This window comes from Dasypus novemcinctus, chromosome 21 (genome assembly GCF_030445035.2).
Source record: "Dasypus novemcinctus isolate mDasNov1 chromosome 21, mDasNov1.1.hap2, whole genome shotgun sequence".
NCBI lineage: Eukaryota > Metazoa > Chordata > Mammalia > Cingulata > Dasypodidae > Dasypus > Dasypus novemcinctus.
The window spans coordinates 28807589-28830225 of record NC_080693.1 but is presented as its reverse complement, the minus strand read 5'-3'; the positions used below and the strand labels follow the sequence as shown (position 1 = coordinate 28830225).

At 44.7% G+C, this 22637-nt stretch overlaps 1 protein-coding gene across 1 annotated transcript in view; it reads right to left on the bottom strand.

Moving 5' to 3' along the window:
• The window catches only part of NCBP3 (nuclear cap binding subunit 3), a 46877-nt gene extending 28581 nt beyond the window's left edge, over positions 1-18296 (bottom strand). The window contains exons 1-3 of the mRNA XM_004476979.5: positions 18031-18296; positions 16104-16169; positions 12858-12963 (exon numbers count right to left, since the gene is read on the bottom strand). Of these exons, the coding sequence (XP_004477036.1) occupies positions 12858-12963; positions 16104-16169; positions 18031-18213 (355 nt within the window). The 5' untranslated portion in view covers positions 18214-18296. The remainder of the gene's footprint in view (positions 1-12857; positions 12964-16103; positions 16170-18030) is intronic.
• Positions 18297-22637: the final 4341 nt, after the last annotated feature.

The following is a 22637-nucleotide window of genomic DNA, read 5'->3' as shown; positions in this document are numbered from 1 at the left end:
TCATCCAAAGTGTGCAATCAATGGTATGTGGCATAATCATATAGTTGTGCATTCATCAATGGATTGCCTTTTTATATTTTTTAATAAAATATTTCTAGATAAATCAGTAAAAATGCTATGGTGTCAGTCCCTCAGCACCCAGCAGGGAGAATGGGCAGTTGCCCTGGGGCTTTGAGGGGGAAAAAAGGGAAGGCAGAGAAGCCCAGCTATGCAGGGTGAAAAGGAAGGCCAAAAAGGGCCCCAAGGTCTCCCACAAGCCAGGAGGGGATGGCGCTGCAGGTAGCAGTGCAGGGTGGGGCTGTTGACAAATCGCCAGTTCCCTTTCAGGGTGCCTTTCCTGGCCTCAGACACAGAGGTTGCCCACTGCTCCCTGGCCTCAGATGTTGATCCTCACAGAGGGAAGGTTCAGAAGAAGCTCACAGTGACTGGCAGTGAGTTGGCTGTTGAACTAATTGCTAAAGAATCTGGTTTCCTCTGATCTTCCATCACTTCCTTACACAACTTTCTTTCCCTGGTGGTGTGGACCTTGCAGTGTCTTGGACCCAGGGTTTTGCTAAGCTTCAGTGAGGAGAGGCAGCTAACTCGGTTTCCATTCCCATTAGCAACAATGCATCCTTTCCAAGCCAGTGATTTCTGGAGTAGACGCCACTCTAATATTGAGCCAAATTTTTGCCTGGACTGGCCCTTGGGCACTCTCTATTAGTTTTGTTTGATGTTTAAATGTTCCTGCAGAAAACAAAACTAAGATACTAAAAAATCCTGTGGAAAAAAAATCCAAAAGAAGCAGTATGAACATAACACACCAAAACCAGTGGGTATAGAGATGGGAAGTTGGAAAGAAAATCAGCAAGGAATTCCAGCTTCATTCCTCCCCTTGGCACTATTGCCACAAATAAGAAGAAAAATGCTTTGAGAAATTGGCACCCTCTCCCTTCATCCCAGAGCTTAGCCAAATGCAGAAAAAAAGGAAGAAAAAAAAAAAGAAGAAAAAATAAAATAAATAGAAAAAGAAAAAAAATAAAAATAAAAATGAAGAAAAGGCCAGGCTCTGAAGGGTGCTTTGAGCCTGAAGCACACCCTGGCAGTTTGAGGGGCTCCACTCTAGCACCTCCATCTCTGAGCACCCTCTGCCTCAGACACCTGGTGATTCCCCTACCCATGCATAGAGCCTGGGACTGGGGTGCAGTCCCCAGATCTCTGCAGTGTCCCCTCAGTGCTGGCAGAGCAGCCTCTTGCCCTACCTGCTGGCTCTCTGCTTTCTTCATGTTATCATTTTAAATCATGCCTTTAAAAAAACTCATACATGTGATATATATGTATGTAAATGCTTTGAAAGTCTGAAAGAATAGACAATAAAAAGCTAAAGTTGTTTTCTCGGTGTGGTGGGATTCAGGGGGGATTTTTATTATTTTAATGTTCTTATGATTGTTAAATTGTCTACAATTTAGTGTATCATTGTGTAATGAGGAAAAAGTACCAAAAAATGTTGCCTTCCGATTATAAAATACAAATAAATAAAAGTATTACTTGGGAAACGGACTTGGCCCAGTGGTTAGGGCGTCTGTCTACCACATGGGAGGTCCGCGGTTCAAACCCCAGACCTCCTTGACCCGTGTGGAGCTGGCCCATACGCAGTGCTGATGCGCGCAAGGAGTGCCGTGCCACGCAGGGGTGTCCCCCGCGTAGGGGAGCCCCACGCGCAAGGAGTGCACCCTGTAAGAACAGCCGCCCAGCGCGAAAGAAAGTGCAGCCTGCCCAGGAATGGCACCGCCCACACTTCCCGTGCCGCTGACGACAACAGAAGCGGACAAAGAAACAAGACGCAGCAAATAGACACAGAGAACAGACAACCGGGGGAGGGGGTAGGAATTAAAAATAAATAAATAAATCTTAAAAAAAAAAAAAAGTATTACTCTGTGATCTATTCTAGTACTTGGATGGTTTCATTTTTACATTTAAATCTTTGTGTTTCTACAATTTATTTTGATTTAAGGTATGAGTTATAGATCTGATATTTTCCCCCAGATGGCTAACCAATTGCCTCAACTTCTAGCAACCTAAATGTCCATCAATAGGAATCTCACTAAATGAATTATACTACACATTGGAATACTACGGAAACATGAAAAGAATAAGGGAGTTCATTTCATGCCATGTGCTGGTAAGACAGATTCTCACAACACATTATTAGGTGAAAAAAATCAAGGTATGGAACAACTTGTATAAAGTGAGCTCAATTAGGTTAAAAAACAGTAAATGTAAAAGACTATATGCATGATGTATATTTCTTTTTTTTTTTTCTTAAGCTTTCAGGAAAGATAGAGGAGAAGTTATCTATTAACCCACATCCAAGTTTTATTTAACTCATTAACGAGAGAACCAGGAAGAAGACAAAAGAGTGGTTTAAAGAGCATTTTAGAAAAAGGGATTTATGTAGGCAATGAGAATGGGAATACCCAAATAAGACTGCTGGTTTAAATATTAGATGGGTTAACTTCCTAGGACAATAAACCCAAACACCTTTATGGTTAACTTCTTTATTAGTCAATAAAACTCTATTATTTAATAAATTTCTAAAGGTTATCCTCTAGAAAAAAAATCCTGAAGGAACTCAAGTGATGGTTATTTACACAGTAACAAAGAACAAGGAGAGGGAAGCAGACTTGGCCCAATGGATAGGGAGTCCGCCTACCACATGGGAGGTCCACGGTCCAAACCCCAGGCCTCCTTGACCTGTGTGGTCCACGCGCAGTGCTGATGCGCACAAGGAGTGGCCTTCCACACAGGGGTGTCCCCCCCCATAGGGGAGCCTCACGCGCAAGGAGTGCGCCCCGTAAGGAGAGCCGCCCAGCGCGAAAAGAAGTTCAGCCTGCCCAGGAGTGGCGGCTGCACACACAGAGAGCTGACACAGCAAGATGACGCAACAAGAATAGACACGGATTTCTGGTGCCGTTGACAATAATACAACAATACAACAATAGATACGGACACAGAAGAACACACAGTGAATGGACACAGAGAACAGACAACTGGGGTGGGGGGTTAGGGGAGAGAAGTAAATAAATAAAATAACTCTTTAAAAAACAGAAAAAAGAACAGGGAGAGCTCTAGTGATGGCATAAAGCCTGAAAATCAAGGAGAAAACATCTGGTAGGAGACCTGCTGATCTGAAAAGAAGGATCTAGGGAAGTGAACTTGGCCCAATGGATAGGGCATCCACCTACCACATGGGAGGTTTGTGGTTCAAACCCTGGGCCTCCTTGACCCGTGTGGAGCTGGCCCATACGCAGTGCTGATACGCTCAAGGAGTGCCATACCATGCAGGGGTGTCCCCCGCCTAGGGGAACCCCACACGCAAGGAGTGTGCTTCATGAGGAGAGCCGCCCAGTGCGCAAGAAAGTGTAGCCTGCCCAAAAATGGCCCCGCACACACAGAGAGCTGACACAAGATGAAAGCAACAAAAAGAAACACAGATTCCCGGTTCCGCTGATAAGGACAGAAGCAGGCACAGAAGAACACAGCAAATGGACATAGAGAGCAGACAGCTGGGGGAGGAGAGATAAATAAATAAATAAATAAATCTTTTAAAAAAAACAAGAAGGATCTAACCATAAATACCAGCAATCAAATAAGCAGAGAAATAAAGACCCAAAAGCCGGGAAACGGACTTTGGCCCAGTGGTTAGGGCGTCCGTCTACTACATGGGAGGCCCGCGGTTCAAGCCCCGGGCCTCCTTGACCCGTGTGGAGCTGGCCCATGCGCAGTGCTGATGCGCGCAAGGAGTGCCGCACCACACAGGGTGTCCCCCGCGTAGGGGAGCCCCACGCGCAAGGAGTGCACCCATAAGGAGAGCCGCCCAGCGCGAAGGAGGGAGCGGCCTGCCCAGAAATGGCGCCGCCCACACTTCCCGTGCCGCTGACGACAGCAGAAGCGGACAAAGAAACAAGAAACAAGATGCAGCAAAAAGACACAGAAAAACAGACAACCGGGGGAGGGGAGGGGAATTAAATAAATAAAAATAAATCTTTAAAAAAAAAAAAAAAAAAAAAAAAAGACCCAAAAGCCATGACAAAAGTAAATGTCAAGAGCATCATAATGCTGTTCTAACAAAACATTTCAACATTAAAAAACAAACAAACAGAAAACCCACCTATAGTGAGGAAATAACTTAACCAAGAAGAAAAGAGTATAAGGAAGAAAAATTCTGGTTTCAGATGTCTATATTTTAATGTATAGAGAATGGGACACACAGAGAATTGGACAACAGTCTCATTCAAAAGAAGTAGGTAAAAAACAAGCAGTATCACAGTAGACATAAACTAGTCTCAATCAGTAGGAGGACACAAAAGGTTCGTCCTCTAAAGGGTGCCAAACAGCAAGATCCACTAGAGATGGGAATTCGTTAAATTCAAATTTTTTTTGTATTTTTTATTGTCTTTTTTTTTTAATAAATAGATCACATAAAAATTAAATTCAATTTTGATGGAAGACAGCCAAAGAAAAATGCTCAATACTTCCTCACCTTACTGAAAATGCCACTGCTGAAAACAAAACAAAAGCAATTAAGAAGGCTCCTAAACTTATGCCCAATCAAAGAGAAAGGGCTAATTGCTGAGGGGACAGTGAAGAGACACTGGGGAATAAGAACTGGACCTTTACTGAGTGCTGACTATAAGCCAGGTAGAGAGGGTATCATCTTGGATTCTCTAAAAGGGAAAGAAGACAGTGAATGGTAGGTACTGGGACACAAAACACATCTCTTTGGAAAGTAGAATTCAGAAAATTGAGAGAAAAAGTAGCTAATCCCAAAGCCTCAGATAAGAAAGACGAAAAAAAGTCAGAACATACTAAATAAGGTAATTCAAAGTATCAGAGATGATCCCAAGGAAAGAGAAGGAAGAAAAAGGGACTATGGCAGTGGACTTGGCCCAGTGGGTTAGGGCGCCCGTCTAACACATGGGAGGTCCACGGTTCAAACCCTGGGCCTCCTTGACCTGTGTGCAGCTGGCCCACGCGCAGTGCTGATGTGCGCAAGGAGTGCCCTGCCATGCAGGGGTGTCCCCGCATGGGGGAGCCCCACGCGCAAGGAGTGTACCTTGTAAGGAGAGCCGCCCAGGAATGGTGCCGCACACACGGAAAGCTGACACAAGATGACGCAACAAAAAGAAACCACAGATTCCCGTGCCGCTGACAACAACAGAAGCAGACAAAGAAGATGCAGCAAATAGACATAGAGAACAGACAACCGGGGTGGGAGGGGGAAGGGGAGAGAAATAAATAAATAAATCTTTTTTTTAAAAAAAGGGACTAATGCAAAGTTTGGGTGAGCACAACTTTAAAAAAAGCAAATAAAAAAACACATATGAGAGATGGATAAAAGGTAAATTACCAATGACCAATGTAAGAAAAGAACACAAATCTGAAAGACTCGTGTCAGCCTATATATTAACATGGAAAATGCTAATGATAAACTGCCAGATAAGTATAAGAAAAGCAATATGAGAGAGAGAGAGAGAGAGAGAGAGCCAATGCCCAGAAAAGAGATTAGAAGGAAATATACAAAATATTAAAAATTACTGCGCTTGGGTGGGTGGTAGACTGTGGGCAACTTTTCTTCTTATTCTACTTTCCAAATTTTCTTTGGTGAGCATCAATGTTTTTATAACTTTTAATGAAGAGAAGGTTAGTTCAGAGTGAACAGGCTCATTAAAAAAAAAGTTTTTTTTTTTTAATGTTTGGGACAATGCTGTGTTGGGAAGACCATGCAAGAAAAAAGGCAGAACAGTTGATCTATTCTGTTATTCTACTAATTGGTATAGAATAGCTATCACTAAGGAAGAACCAAAACCCAAAATAGGAGACAAGAGTATGAGAATTAGTTTTAACTGAAGGAAAAACACAACAAATGTAAGATATAGGCTATTTTTTTTTCCCCTAAGGAGGTACCGGAGAATGAACCCAGAACCTTGTACATGGGAAGCAGGTGCTCAACCACTAAGCTACATCAGATCTCTATAGTAATATTTTAACTTTTTTATTTATTTATTTTTATCTCTCCCCTTCCCCCCGCCCCCAGTTGTCTGCTCTCTGTGTCCATCTGCTCTGTGTTCTTCTGTGACCGCTTCTATCCTTACCAGCGGCACCGGGAATCTGGGTTTCTTTTTGTTGCGTCATCTTGTTGTGTCAGCTCTCCGTGTGTGCGGCACCATTCTTGGGCAGGCTGCACTTTCTTTCACACTAGGCGGCTCTGCTCACGGGGCGCACTCCTTGCGCGTGGGGCTCCCCTACGCGGGGGACATCCCTGCGTGGCATAGCACTCCTTGCGCGCATCAGCACTGCACATGAGCCAGCTCCACTCGGGTCAGGTAGGCCCAGCGTTTGAACTGCAGACCTCCCATGTGGTAGGCAGACTCCCTATCCATTGGGCCAAGTCCGCTTCCCAGTAGTAATATTTTGAAAATGCTACTTCAGTTTATTACAAGTTTCACAACAATGCAAGGTGTGGTGGTGGGGTGATGTACAGGAGCCCTGTATGATCACATGCATGTTTGTTTTGTAAGTTCACAACTTTTGCTATATACTTATTATTTATGTATGTTCATGTATGAATGATATACTTCATTAAAATTTCATTTAAAAAAAAAGAATAGTTTTAACAGATTTAAAACTTCTAGTCTAGGGAAGCAGACTTGGCCTAATGGATAGAGAGTCCGCCTACCACATGGGAGGTCCGTGGTTCAAACTCCAGGCCTCCTTGTCCCATGTGGAGCTGGCCCACGTGCAGTGCTGATGCGTGCAAGGAGTACCCTGCCACGCAGGGGTGTCCCCCGCATAGGAGAGCCCCACACGCAAGGAGTGTGTCCCGTGAGGAGAGCCACCCAGTGTGAAAGGAAGTGCAGCCTGCCCAGGAATGGCGCTGCACACACGGAGAGTTGACACAGCAAGATGACCCAACAAAAAGAAACACAGATTCCCGGTGCTGCTGATAAGGATAGAAGTGGTCACAGAGAGCAGACAATTGGGGGGGGGGAGAGAAATAAATAAAAAATAAATCTTTAAAAAAAAAAAATTCTAGTCTAGAATTACATCCCAATTCATTGACTCAAACACACAGCTGCAATATCAGAATTAGGCAGTGATCTCTGAAAAGTCACAAAGAAGGAGAGAAGTACTTTAAAGCCTTGGGAAGGACGAGTCTGGTACTGATTTTCATAAAAGGGGAAAAGGGAAACTCCTAAATCACAGATTAGAAAGCTTAATGTCATTCTCTGAATTAAAAAAAATAAAATGAGAAGAAAGCTGATTAGACAGAATCTATGATCCCTTTAGAAATCAAGTCTTCCACAAAGAAAATGGCAGAAGTTCATTAAGAAACAAGACACACTAACCTCATTTCTTTTTTGGATAGGATTACCAGGCCAAGAGAGTCAAAGAATACCATAGCTGGTGTTTTACCTTGAGTTCATTAAGGCATGTAATCAATTTCCTCATAACAATAAAAGGAAATGTGGACTTGATAACAATAGAAAAAGACTTAAAATTAGTGGATCTATATTTCATGGCATGATACAGGATTATCCTGTTTAACATTTATCAACAACTGGATGAAGATGCAGAAGTCATGCATATGGAGGCTAGAGAGGACACTAAGTGAGGAGTACAGCTAAAATGCTGAAAGGTAGAATTAACAGGAAAACTAACTCAACAGACTGAAATGAAGTCTTGAAATCAACCAGATATAGTTTAATAGGGAGAGATAGAAAGGTATTTTCAAAAAGTGCCTTAAGTCTAGGACAAGAAAGACTGTTTTGATGACTGAATTCCCAGGAAAAAGACCCAGGTATTTTGGTTGGCTAGAAGATTATAAGACTATGAAATGGCTGGAACGGAGATGATGGTGAGTAATGGGCCCATCATACTCTCCATGAATCCAACCATATCTGCAATGTACACCTTGCCTTACAAAGGACATTTAGAGACTGCAAAGGGTCTGGAGGAGGAAGATCAGAGAGCCATTGCATATAAAAAAAACTTAGGAGATGGGCCATAAGCCTGTACTTCTAGTACCTTAAGATTTATTGTGTAAATGAGGAAAGAACATGTTGTTCTGAGAGTCATACAGTAACTAACGGACTAAAATTACTGAAGAGCACTTTCTGCTTAACACAAGGAGGTGGGCTACCTATAAATAATTGTCATGCCATAATTGGGAAACGTTCAGGCAGAGGTCAAAGAACCATTAGGAACTTTGCCAAATTTTGCAGTGCTAGGCAGGAGGCTGACCCAGGTGACCTCTAAGGTCCCTTCCAACCATGAGAGTCTTGATCTTAGGGATAAGGAGACCAAAGCTGCTTGACACCAAGTCACTCAAGAATAACAAGGGAGGGAAACGGACTTTGGCCCAGTGGTTAGGGCGTCCGTCTACCATATGGGAGGTCCGCGGTTCAAACCCCGGGCCTCCTTGACCCGTGTGGAGCTGGCCATGCGCAGTGCTGATGTGCGCAAGGAGTGCCGTGCCACGCAAGGGTGTCCCCCGCGTGGGGGAGCCCCACGCGCAAGGAGTGCGCCCGTGAGGAAAGCCGCCCAGCGTGAAAAGAAAGAGCAGCCTGCCCAGGAATGGCGCCGCCCACACTTCCTGTGCCGCTGACGACAACAGAAGCGGACAAAGAAACAAGACGCAGCAAACAGACACCAAGAACAGACAACCAGGGGAGGGGGGGAAATTAAATAAAATAAATAAATCTTTAAAAAAAAAAAAAAAAAAAAAAAGAATAACAAGGGAATAGATGTGGATCAAGCAGTCGAGCACATGCCTCCTACATGGGAAGTCCTGGGTTCACTTCCTGACGCCTCCTGAATAAACAGGAACAAACAACAAGCAGAACAAACAAAAATACCAACTCGGGGGAGCTGGTAGGGCTCAGTGGTTCAGTGCCAGCTTCCCACAAACAAGGTTCTGGGTTCAATCACCGGCCCCCAGTACCTCAAAAAAAGGAGCCTCATTATTCTTTTTTTTAGGAGGCACCAGGAACCAAACCCGGGACCACCTATGTGGGAAGTAGGCACTCAACTTCTTGAGCCACATCCACTCCCAAGACACCCTTGATGCAGAATGGCCTAGTGAAGCATATTCCAAATTGTATCCCTGAATGGTGGCAAAGCAGTTAACAGCACAAGCTTCAGTCAGAACAATCTTCAAATCCCACCCTTGCTATATATCTAGCTTGGGACCTTGGGAAATTTACTCAACCTCCCATTGCCTTACTTTCCTCATCAGTGAAATGGAAATAATTATCTTTCCCTCACAGGGTTGTTGAAAGGATATGTTAACCACATAGAGTGACTGGTAAACAGTAAGCATTTAATAAATGGTATCTTTTATTATTATTGGTGTTGCTAATGATAAAAAGAATAACTGGCACCTGGTATTGCTATAAGGATCAAGAAGCTTATTCCAACTTCCCCATCCTCCCAACAGGCAGGGCCACTTAGATGACTGCTTGGATGATAGTAACTAATATTTATTGGGTATTTACTATGTGCCAGGAACCACTCTAAGAAGTTGGGAGGCTTCCCAACGACCCTATGAAGTAAAACTTTACCAGATGAGGAAACTGAGGTTCTGAGAAGCTGAAGAACTCATGCAGAATCACAGAGCTAGAAAGTGACAGGTCAGGATTTGAAACCAAGCAGTAGTTTCAGAATCTGTGCTCTTAACCATAAAATCAATGGTTCTCAAACCTGGCTACACATATGAATTTCCTGGGAGATAAAAAAACAATACCTATCCCCCAGCCCTATCCAATCTCCCCAACACACTCGCATTCTGATTTAAATCGATCTGGAATGGGCAGCAGTATTTTATTTTTTTATTTTTATTTTTTTTAATATTTATTTATTATTATTTTTTTAATTACAATAAAAAAAAATATATGAGGTCCCATTCAACCCCACCGCCCCCGCCCCCCACTCCCCCCACAGCAACACTCTCTCCCATCATCGTGATACATCCATTGCACCTGGTAAGTTCATCTCTGAGCATCACTGCACCCCATAGTCAATGGTCCACATCATAGCCCAGACTCTCTCACGTTCCATCCAGTGGGCCCTGGGGGGATCTACAGTGTCCCGTAATTGTCCGTGAAGCACTATCCAGGACAACTCCACGTCCCGAAAACGCCTCCACATCTCATCTCTTCCTCCCGTTCCCCACATCTCATCTCTTCCTCCCGTTCCCCACACCCAGCAGCCCCCATGACTACCGTTCCCACACCCATTCCACATTTTCTCTGTGGACATTGGATTGGTTGTGTCCATTGCACACCTATGTCAAGTGAGGGCTTAGATTGCACATGGGTACTGGATGCACTCTTCCTGCTTCTAGTTGTAGACACTCTAGGCCCCATGTTGTGGTGGTTGACCTTCTTCAACTCCATGTTAGCTGAGTGGAGTAAGTCCAGTAAGTCAAAGTGTAGGAGCTGAAGTCTGTTGAGGCTCTGGGCCTGGGTGTCATATTATCAGTCCAGAGATTCAAATCCCCTACATATATCTTAAACCCAGCACCAACTACAATTCCAATAAAGTAGCATGCAAGTCTTGTGAAAAGAGATCCCCTCTGAGTCCATTTCCATCACGCAGAAACACCAGCTCCAAAGAAGGGCCATCTGTCATGGCAGTGAACCCCTTCTGCCATGACCATAGAACCCGTGGGTCTCTTTATCCCTCAAAAGAACCAATACCTGGGGTTGTATCTACCTTATCTGTCTCTTAGACTCTGTTCAGTTGTACATAGGGGTATTCCTTCTGACAACCTCCAGACTCTTTTTTAGAGACTCACAGCCTTATAATCTCATTTCTCCTTTCCATTTCCCCCTTACATTAGGTCAAACCGCTTCCCAAAGTCATGTTATTATATGTAGACAGGTATATTCTGCTGTTCCGCATTGAATCTTTAATTCAAGGTCATTTTCTAGTTGCTTCTTCAGCTGGTATGTGGTAGTGATCCCTCGGTGCCAGGGAGGCTCATCCCCGGGTGTCGTGTCCCACGCTGGGGGGAATGCATCACATCTACACGCTGAGTTTGGCTGTGAGAGTGGCCACATTTGAGTAACATGAAGGCTGTCAGGAGGAAACCCCCAGGCACAATGCTACTCTAGGCCTTGTTCTTATTGCAGGTGCATAGGCTCAAAAGTGTAGCCATTAGTATCAAGAGCCCACTGTTGGGCCCTCCTTCCTTCCTGGTTCTTGCCGTTGCACCTGGAGGATTGCCGCTGCTCTCCCAGGGCCCACAACAGTGACCCCCCGGCCAGGAGCCCAGTACCCCCCTAGCTGTTGTTATTAATTGTTTCCACTATGAGTATATATAGACATTACCATATACCCTGGGCATATGCCCTGTATAACTCCCTGTCAACCATATATATCCTGTCAATAACATCCCATATCAGTATTCCTCCGCGGGCAGCAGTATTTTAAAATTTACTAAGGTTCAGGATCCTTGGCCATGCTGTCTCCTAGATGAAGAAGAGGTTGTGTTGAGCATGCAGCACCCAGTTCATATCCCAAGCAGACCTACTGCCTATTCTTTAGAACTATTAAGCAAAGTCGCTCTAAATTAAAAAAAAAAAAAAAGGTACGAAAATTTTTAAATTAACATTTAATTCTGACAGCAATCCTATTGGGGTAGGTACCATGTTCCCATTTTATAGCCAAGAAGACAAAAAGGTTCAATAACATCCCACAGTCACAAAGGAACTGAGGCCAGATTCCAGGATGGTATGTCATCCTAAAGAACTCTTAACAGAGGTGAAGGAGAATTTTGAGTAGGCGATCAGGGATGCTTCATGGAGGAAGTGACAGCTGAACCAGCTGATGAAACATGGGACAGGGAAGGCCACATCAGCCAAGTGAAAGGCAAAAGCAAGATGAGGATCAAGATGACACACACGGGACGTTCACGGGACTAGAAGTAAACAGGAATAGAAGACTACAGTTCTTTCAAGGCAAAAGTGTGCGAGGACACAAAGGAATGCTTGGACTCAGACCGTGGTGTGGCACGAATGCCAAAATGTACACCTGTCCCTAGCCTTCACAGGGCTTTTCCTGAAACAGAAATCCATTCAAACAAAGGCCTGAAAGCCCAGGCTCTGGAGGGAAACAAGGTCATATTTCAGACTTGAACTCATGATGCATGAAAAAGAGTAAAGCAGCGTTAAGTTGATACTCTAAGCTACTCTGCCCCCTAGGATGGACCAAGGAGGGATACAGTTTTGGTCTATACATGGTATCATATATTATAAGGCAACAGAGCAAAGCAAGACTTGAGTCAGATAAACCTGGGTTTGAATCCTGACTCCACCTTTTACTAGCGGCATGTCTCTGGGCAATTCATTAAACTTCTCTGAGCCTATCTCCTCCTTTGTAAAAGAGGATAAAAATATATTCCTCATAAGGTTGTAGTGACAGACAAATGAGTATACACGTAATGTGCCTAACATAGTACCTAGTAAGAAAGTAAGTTCCAAACGAATGGTGGCTACTCATTCATTCAACATGTTAAGTTTTTGTTCCCTTCAATCAAGCAGAGGTTCTAATCTCAGCTCTGCTACTAACTGTGTGTATTTCTCTGGGCCTCCTCAGACAAAACAATCTCTTTTTTTTCCAACTCTAACACCTGAAATACAGCTAACAACATCTCAATTTTAAACAGATGACCTCAGAATTGGAGACTTCACAAGTTCCTTCCTTTGGGAGTATTTGGATGAGGATTGGACATGCAAGGCAAGCTGAGGAGCATGAGGCCAGAGAAAGTTATTCTCTGGGGAAATGTGGAAAAACTCCCCCAATATAACCTGTACCTTTCTTCATCATGTCTCGATCCAAGGCTACATTTCTTTGGGCAAGATTTACTTCTGATCGAAAATGGAAGCGTTTGGCTCGCTGTTCTTTCTTTTCAATTGCTTCCTAGAAAGTACAAAAAAAAGAAGAAGAAAATATCAAAAGAAATGGAACATGAAAGAGGAAAAAGTTAAATCACAAACACAACTTGATACATCAGTGGCAACCGTAAAATAACTCTAAAGAAATAAGCAACACTGTACCTTGAATAATTTTGACTGAGAATTAGGTATTCACATTAAACGATGGAGGGAGTTCATTAAAACCTCTGGGTGTTTTAATTTTTTTTCTCCTTAAAATTGATTTATATTTACATTTTATATAAATGGCATCATACACTATGTTATACATAATATTTAGTTCATAGTAATGCAATCATACTATATTTATCCTTTTGTGCCTGGCTTGCTTCACTCAACATAATGTCCTCCAGGTTCATCCATGTTGTCATAGGTTTTACAACTTTATTTCTTCCTACAACTGCATAATAGTCAGCTGAATACACCACAGTTTGTTTATCCATTCATCAGTTAATGGACACATGGGTTGTTTAAAATTTTTGGCAATTGTGAATAATGCCACAATGAACATAGGTGTGCAGATGTCTATTCATATCACTGCTCTCAGTTCTTCTGGGTATATACCCAATAGTGGTATTGCAGGGTCACACGGCAAGTCTATATTCATCTTCTTTAGGAACTGCCAAACAGCCCTCCACAGTGGCTGTACCATTCTGCATTCCCACCAACACTGAATAAGTGTTCCTATCTTTCCACGTCCTCTCCAACATTGGTAGTTCTCTGTCTTTTTAATAGTGGTCATTCTGATAAGTGTGAAATGATATTTCATTGTAGTTTTGATTTGCATTTCCCTAATCATGAGAGATACTGAACATTTTTTCACGTGCTTTTTTGCCATTTTTATTTCTTCTTTGAAACAAATGTTTATTTAAGTCTTGCCCATTTTTTAATTAGGTCATTTGTCTTTTTATTGTTGAGTTGTAACATCTCTTTATATACCATAGATATTAAACCATTATCAGATATGTGATTTCCAAATATTTTCTCCCAGTAATACTTCCATAATTTGGTAAAACTCTCCATGATGATTCAATGCCTATCATTGTAGGAATTCAATACATATTTGCTGGTTGAATGACTAGCGCTTTAGCACTTACAAACTTCTCTGATATTTCATTTATCACTAACAATCACAAGAACAAACTGCAACTAAACAATCTCACAATTGCAATTTTCCAGGCACAGAAATGGAGGCATAAAAAGTAAAAACATGTGCTAGAGGTACTTCAGTTAGTAAGGGGCAGATTTTCTGATTCCAGTGCTATTTCTAGAAGCTTGCCCCCGCCCCCCCCCTTCACATCCTCCATGTGGATGGCAGTCACACCTATCGTACTCTTCCACATTCCGCCTGCCTGAGCAGTCTACTCCCTAAAGCTATTTCTCTGTTTAAAAATAACACTGATGCAAAGAAACTCTCTCCTCCTTTCTAGCCTTACGTCCATGAAATTGCCTGTTTCCGCCATTACATGACAGGAAGCATTGAAGCTTCACCAAAAAAAAAAAAAAACCCAAAATAATCAGCTTCATAATCCAGGTCCAACTATGGGTTTCTGATGGCTTTTAGGAACCCTTTACTAATTGTCCATTGACTTTGCCATACTAATTGAAGGTCTGATTAGAGAAAGCTTGTAGAGACTGATAAAGCAATTATTCCCCAATAGTTACACTAATTTTAAAATAAGTCATACTAATTTTCTTTGCTGAAATCTTCCCAGTACAAACAACTAACCTACCTTTGGTAATAATCTGAGCACCAACTCAGGCTACCACCCTTTTCCAATATAATGGCAAACTGTACAGGATTAAGAACAATATAGTCTACCTTTTTTTTTTTTCAATTAATATAGAAAACATTTTTACTTTATTCTATTTTCTGCTTGCTAAAGAGGATCAGTTCTCTTTCTTTTGGCCTTTAAGCACTCTGAGATAGAATGAGACCTGGATGAAATATAAATAGGTAAGCATGATATATTTAATTTTTAGTTTTGCTTTTATGCATGCAATCTAGCAATATAGTACTATTATTCAGAATATTATTCAAATTCTGTTCCTAACTTAATTGCATACATCAAAAAAGAAAGAATGGCTAAACGTATATGACAAATCAAAGCAACACATAGGTATACGCTGTTTATAATAAGGAAAATAATAGGTTTGGTTCTTTGAGCAATTGCAATGAAGCTGGTAATCTAATTAATATCTATCACTAATAGAAGGCAGTATTTTTAGGCATTATGAGAAAACTCTCAGAATCTAAGTTTAGAGAGCCACACAGTCAAGAAATCCCACTTTTCTAGGCCTGCAACCGTGATGAATAAAAACATTTACTAAGGACCTACTATGTGCCAGGCTTTTTCATGTTTTGTTTCATTTAAAACAGAAACAAAATACTTTTTTTTTTTTTACAGATTTATTTATTTATTTCTCTCTCCTCCCTCCCCCAGTTGTCTGCTCTCCGTGTCCATTCCCTGTGTTCTTCTGTGACCGCTTCTATCCTTATCAGCAGCACCGGGAATCTGTGTTTCTTTTTGTTGCGTCATCTTGTGTCAGCTCTCCTTGTGTGCAGTGCCATTCCTGGGCAGGCTGCGCTTTCTTTCGCACTGGGCGGCTCTCCTTACGGGGCGCACTCTTTGCGCGTGGGGCTTCCCTATGCAGGGGACACCCCTGTGTGGCAGGGCACTCCTTGTGCACATCAGCACTGCATGTGGGCCAGCTCCACACGGGTCAAGGAGGCCCGGGGTTTGAACCGCAGACCTCCCATGTGGTAGGCGGATGCCCTATCCATTGGGCCAAGTCCGCTTTCCCAAAATACATTTTTAATTAATGAATATAGCATAAAAAAGCATTCCCAGTGTAGAATTTTTTCTTGAACATAGCTAGGCAAAAGCACCTAGGTAGAGTGGTTTCATCTTTTCATGGATGTGATAAGACACAAATACTGCCTAGATGTTTTCAGACTGCAGGAGGGCTGTGTTGTATAATACAAAATTTAAAAAAATAATAATAATCCAGCAACAAAAGAAAAAACAAGGTAAAGAATATTTACTGTTCTGCAAGTTCTAGGATTCAAGTTCATTAAGTTCACCCACTTTTCAAACTGTGTAAGTAAATCATATTCTGTCTTACCTTAGAGGTAACATCAATTCCTGTGATGAAGCTGCCAGCCTTGTTTTCATATCTTCTACTTGTGTCCTAACACAAAAGAGAAGGGTAAGCAATGCAGACACCAACGAAGAAAAACGCATGATAAAAGACATAGCCTGACAACCGATTTCTTTCACTTAGTCGTTCTTTCTAGCAACTCCTCCCCCACCCATGACATCCCCTTATTATGAGGAAGCCTGTCCCTGTGACTCCAGGGTAGCAATCAACCAGTCTAAAGAGTTCTTTCTAGATCAGAGTTTACCCAAAATCTTAAGAAATTCCAGCAGCTAAAGTATTCATGTAAATGAGAATATGAAGGCTTTGGTGGAAAAGGTTAAAGATGAGGCATAGTAGCTTTGCATCATCTTCCCAACCCAGACTGGACAAATTCCCCATGCCAGGCCACCAGGCAGAGCATAAGCCTCCACTGAAATTCAGAAAGGTATGGACACCTACAGCTCATGGGGTGAGCTGTATAGCTCAGTGAAAAGAGGACAGGATCTGGAAACAGGAGAAAAATGTAGCTGTGATGTTCACTTATTACATGAGACTGTTCAGTTCTTTTGACTTGTTGGGTCCTCGATTTCCTCAATGGTATCTGCCTACCTTCCTGACATCTTTTTACTCTCCCATTTCACACCTTGGAACTTTCCATTTCTCCAACAAAGCAATCTCAGTCCCATCTCAAAACCTTTGCACTTGCTGCCCCTCCCTCTCCACATCTTCCAAATCTGCACATTGTTGGCTCCTTTCTGTCATTTAGGGTTCAGTTTAAATGTCACTATCTCAGAGAAGGATTCTCTGACCATCCTATCACATTCTCCTTCCCACTCTGCACACCCTCCCACCTCCTGCACTCTCTAGTCCATTATCATGTTTTATTTTCTTCATAGCATTTACCAGTATCGGAATTTGTTAAGTTATTACGTGTGTCCCTCAACTAGAACATAAATTCCACATAGCACATAGTGGAGGATGTGATAAATACACGTTGAATTGAATGAATGGATAATACCTACTTCACAAATGCAGTGATATTTAAATGACAGAATGCAGTAAAGAGCAAAATGCTATTGTTAATTGTTGCTTTTGCTAGTGAAGTTTACCTGAACCTTTTTCCATAATTTCAGTATAAAAGCAAGACTTGCTGACATGTGGTAAAAAGTAGTTCATGTTAGGTCAGAATTAAGTACAGGAGAAGAGCCATCCAGGCCTGAGGCCAGCTCTAAGAACCCAACATACAACTACCAAACCATGAACAAAACACCTCTCCCAATCCCCGCCGAGATTAAAAGGACCCAAGGACCACGACGGGTCCCGATACTTCGGGTTCAGTAAGGGTCAAATGCTGGAGCCACGGTGAGGATGCTACACAGCAGCGGAGCTGCCCGGAGGCAAGACGACCCTCAGCGCGCTACAGAAAACACAATGAGTCTACTGCTGACAATTCCAACCCTCCCAAGCCAGAGAAAAGAGAGCCATTTTTAACAAATACCAACTACACCAGAGCAGCACCCACAGGGAAACCTGAATGTTGGCGCCACTCAACAGCCCCTTCTGGGCCCCTCCTGGTTCTGTTCCCGCCCGGGGCTCCCCCTTAATCTCAAGCCCCCACAGACAAGCCCAGCTCGTCCTCGCTGGCTCGGAGGTGCAGCTCAGGGGGTGTCCTCAACTCACCCCTAGCTCTCCACCTCCTCCAGCCCCCTCAACACCCATTTCCGGACGCCCCGCAGTCCTTTCTCTCGCTCCCCCACTCCCCTCAAACCAGGCGCCCCCACCCCTCCCCCCGGGCGCGCCCTCCCGCCCCGACTTCCCCCCGCCGGGGCGCCAGGCGCTTCCCCTTCCGGCCCCCTCAGGCGCCAGCACTCCCTCCGCGACCTCCTCCTCGACCCCCGCCCCCAGCCCGTACCGGGATCAGTTCCTTCAGCGAGCGCCGCACCGGTACGATCTCTAGCTCGCCCTCCTCCACCTCCATGGGCTCCGGCTCTCCACGTTCCATATCGGGCTCTGCCTCCGACGACGGCAGTCCCAGGGCTGGCGCCACAGGGGCCTCAGCCTTCACCGATACTCGCAGGCCCCGTACGGCCGCCATCGCCGCCCGCCGGCCGCACCACTGAGTGCCCGCCCGGCACACCCGCCGGCTAGAACGTCGCCGCCACCAGCCACAGAGGAGCTGCCACCTAGAGTGTCGCTTTCTTCTTCTAGCTTGCGGCCCTCAGCGGCGTTGCCCCCTGGTGGTGGAAAGAGGGAGGAGTTACTGGGACGGGACCTGGTGAGGAGGGGGCAGGACCTGTTGGACGGGGGTGGGGGGAGCTTGAGGAGACCCGTGTATTTCGGGGTTAGAAAACAATTATTAATGTAACATTGTGTGTGTTCTATGTACCTTTTTAAAAAAGATAATAAAAGATGAAAAAAAGAAACAACTAGATCTTGAGGAGTAAACCTTATGTATCTTTAAAAAAAGACAATAATTTTTTTTAAAAAAGTTAATTTTACTGAGTAGTCACCAAATACCTGACATCGTACTAAGCACTTGAAACTTTTCAACAACCGCACAAAGTAGGTCCTATTATTATACCCATGTGAGGAAACCAAGGCATAGAAAACAGTAATATGCTCAAGGTGACAGATTATTAAAGGGTAAAACCTGGATCCGGTTATAGGCGGAGTGGCTCCAGAGCCTAGGATGAGATCTGGTCCATCCCTACTGTGCAGTCTATAGGTTTACAAAGTAATCAATCACCTAGCCAACCTTTGTCTCTTTCAAGTCTCCCAGTAATTGGTCCGTTTTATATACACAAAAGAGATTCCAGGAGGTCAGGGGTCTGCCCAAAGGCCAGGGCTTGAACACCGACCGCCTGATGATGCCTGAGGGCCTGATCGATCGTGGACCTCTGAGCAGTTTCCTCACAGACAATTCTACCGAGATCCCCTGGTTGGGTGGGGGAGGGGTGCCCCTAGGTTTCCAGGGGGTGCCACTGGTCACTTTTTGCTTTTGATCCCGGCCTTGCTTTTTCCTCCCTGTGTAGGCTTGGGCAAATTCCAGCTCATTTCTAGACATAAGTCGTCCCATCTGAGGAGTGAGGAGGGGGTACCCTAGGGTCTCACAGGTTTTTCTAGCTCTGACCTTAGGGGAAGAAAGAATTCTAAGTCAAGGGGGACCGTGATCAGCATCAGACACAGCTGGGTGCCAAGCTGCCTGGCTCTGCCCCTCAGGCCCTGAGTGACCTTGGGAAAGCCACTCAACACTTTGGTGACTGGTTCCTTTCTCAGTAAAAGGTGACAGTATTATCCACCTCCAAAGGAGGTGGTGAGGATTCAAATGTGATAACCACATGGGATTATGAGTGCAGAAAGAGTGCAGCACATGATAGTTTTGCTTAAGTTTGACCTAAGTCACAGGATAAACACAAGCTGGAGCGCTTTAGAGGGCTAATTTTGCTTGATGAATGGGACACAAAGAAGGTATAAAGTTGCTCTGAATGCAAGAAATAGAATGCAAAATTTGTGTGGATTTTAAGAACACTTCAAGAAAAGTTTGCATTCAGGTGACAGCTACAGGCGCCTCCATTATACTTGCATTCTAGGCTGGTGGGGATGGAAAGAAAAGGAACAATTCCTCAGCTGTGGACACCAGGAGGCCAGCAGAGAACGCAGGACGGACCCCTCTCCCTGCTGCGTAAAAGCCTGGCTGCTTGAGAACTCAATTCAGTGAGGACTCAGTCATCGCACAGGGCAGGGCAGCCCCCGGGGGAGCTCTAGCTGGGAAGTAAGTCCAGAATGCGGGAGGGCTCCTAAGCACCTCTCAGGAAAGCTCTTTGTGTCTTTCCCTTTTTGGACACCTAACTGCCCCCTCCACCCCACCCCTCCCGCTCTCAGTGCAGCCTGCTGAGGTGGGGCCACAGAGAATTACGGGGAGGTAATTTTCAGAAAATTTTTTAAAAATGACTCTCATACAAACAGAAAATGAGCGTATGAAAGGTTTTACTCGACTCACTAACAAATGAGGAAACTAGCAAGATACTAAGACTAGCTCGAAAGAGAATTTGAAGAATGGTTATTTATAGAGTTACTCAATCAAAGGAATGCCAAAATGGATTTAACAAGACAGGCTAATGTCCTACTAGGCAATGAACTATATATAACCTTCGGGGTTCCTTTTTCTACCAGACAGAAAACATTTGCTGCGCTACTATTTACTTGCTATGAATTCTCTATAAATTAACCTCTACCCTTATAGAGTTGTAAAAATGCCCTAATCATAGTAGACAGGAAATCAAAAAAGAGACTCATCCCTAGAAAGTCAGGTAATTCCCAGGTGGAATAGGCATGTTGGATAACACCCAGCACTACACTGACGGGACACTCAGAAATCCCTTTTTACTATTTCCAAAGTTTGGATAGATTTTATTAACAGAGGAAATCAGCAGAGTGGGACATTGGGACAGACCGGAAAGAGAGTTTCAAAAGGGGGAGCCATCAAGGTCAAGGCAGCCGTAAGTTCGCAATGGAACTTGGCTTGGGTCTAGCGGTTTGCCGGCCGCGGGTGACCTCGAGTAGACCAATGTCCACAGAGGGGAAGGGAGACTAGAAGACTGTACAGCTTTTTTGAGAAGTTTGTGAGGGGGAGCCTTGGGGGGACATAGAAGGGTATCAGCTGAGTCTTCAAAAAGGTTCCTATTTTTTTTGTAACTGAAATTGGCTACTTCCTCTCCTTTCTCTCTTCCTCCTCCATCCAGTAAGGAAAAGAATAAAATCAATGAAAGGGAGCTGATGTGGCTCAGCGGTCGAGTGCCGGCTTCCACATACAAGGTCGGGGTGTTCAATCCCAGGCCCCATACCAAAAAAAAAAAAAATCAGTGGATCCTACCCCTCTTGAGTTAACAAAGGGAGAAGCCATTAAAAGCTTACATGGGGGGTGGGGGAAGCAGACTTGGCCCAATGGATGGGGCATCCGCCTACCACATGGGAGGTCCGAGGTTCAAACCCTGGGCCTCCTTGACCCGTGTGGAGCTGGCTCACGAGCAGTGCTGATGCGTGCAAGGAGTGCCCTGCTGCACAGGGGAGTACCCTGCATAGGGGAGCCCCACGCACAAGGAGTGTGCCCATAAGGAGAGCCGCCCAGCGCGAAAGAATGTGCAGCCTGCCCAGGAATGGCACCACACACACGGAGAGATGATGCAACAAAAAGAAACACAGATTCCCGGTGCCACTGATGAGGATAGAAGCGGTCACAGACAGTGAATGGACAGAGAGCAGACAACGGGGGCGGGGAATAAATTTTAAAAAAATAAATCTTAAAAAAAAAAAACCTAACATAGGGGGAAGCGGATGTGGTTCAAGTGACTGGGCTCCCATCGAACATATGGAAGGTCCAGGGTTTAATTCCTGGGGCCTCCTGGTGGAGGCAAGCTGGCCCGCATGGCAAGCTGGCCTGTGAGGAGTGCTGGCACAGCAGGAGAGCTGGCGCAGCAAGATGACATAACAGAAAGAGACACAGAGGAGAGACAATAAGAGACACAGCAGACCAGGGAGTTGAGGTGGCGCAAGAGATTGAGCACCTCTCCCACTCCAGAAGGTCCCAGGATCGGTTCCCGGAACTGCCTAAAGAGAAGACAAGCAGACGCAGAAGAACACACAGCAAATGGACACAGAGAGCAGACAATGCAGGGGGAGGGGAGAGTAATAAATAAATCTAAAAAAGATATTTATATAGGGGAGCAGGTGTAGCTCAGTGGTGGAACGCCTGCTTCCCATGTACAACATCCCCGGTTCAGGGGGGGAAAAGGTACTATAAGTCCCAAAGGTGACATCGAAGTCCCCTCGAGGAGTGGTAATGAGATCCAGCAACCTGAGGTGGTGGCCTGCTGATTAAAATCCTGGGCACGCACAGCACCCACTCCCAGTTAGGTCTATCCTTGGAACCCGTGCAGGACAGGAGACCGTAAAGCAGCTAGCCCTAGGGGGTGAGCTATATCCAGCCCCCCACCCGGCACAGTTCAGCTACTGGACGGACAGACTCCCTTCACTTTCTCCATCTCCCTCTCCTCCACTGGTCACTCAGCGCCATGGTCACTGCAGCGAGTCTCTAGCTTTTGAAACCACACACACAAAGTCTGGTCTCCCTCTTTCCTCCAGCTGCTCCAGCTCCAGGGCCCTTGGGGGAGTCCTTCCTCCCCCAACAGTAACAGTCCCCTAGGGCTCATCCTGGCCCCTCTTCAGCATGAGCAGAGGCTGCTGCTTGGTGGGAGGTCTTCGGGGCCATTTCAGTGTGGGCCAGGTCCCAGCCAGGTCCCAGGCTTCCCTAGGTTACCCCCCCCACCCTCCCCCCAACAGTCCTGGGTCGGGGGCAGGGATGGGAACGAGGACCATCATTTAAGGTTGGAACAGAGTGGCAAGGGCCCCTCGCAGATCCACGCTGGGGGGTCACGGTCAGATGGGTGTTTCAGGAAGATCACTCCAGCAACTGATAAAAGGATGGGTCCGAAGGAAATAGGGCAGAGACCAGGAGACCAG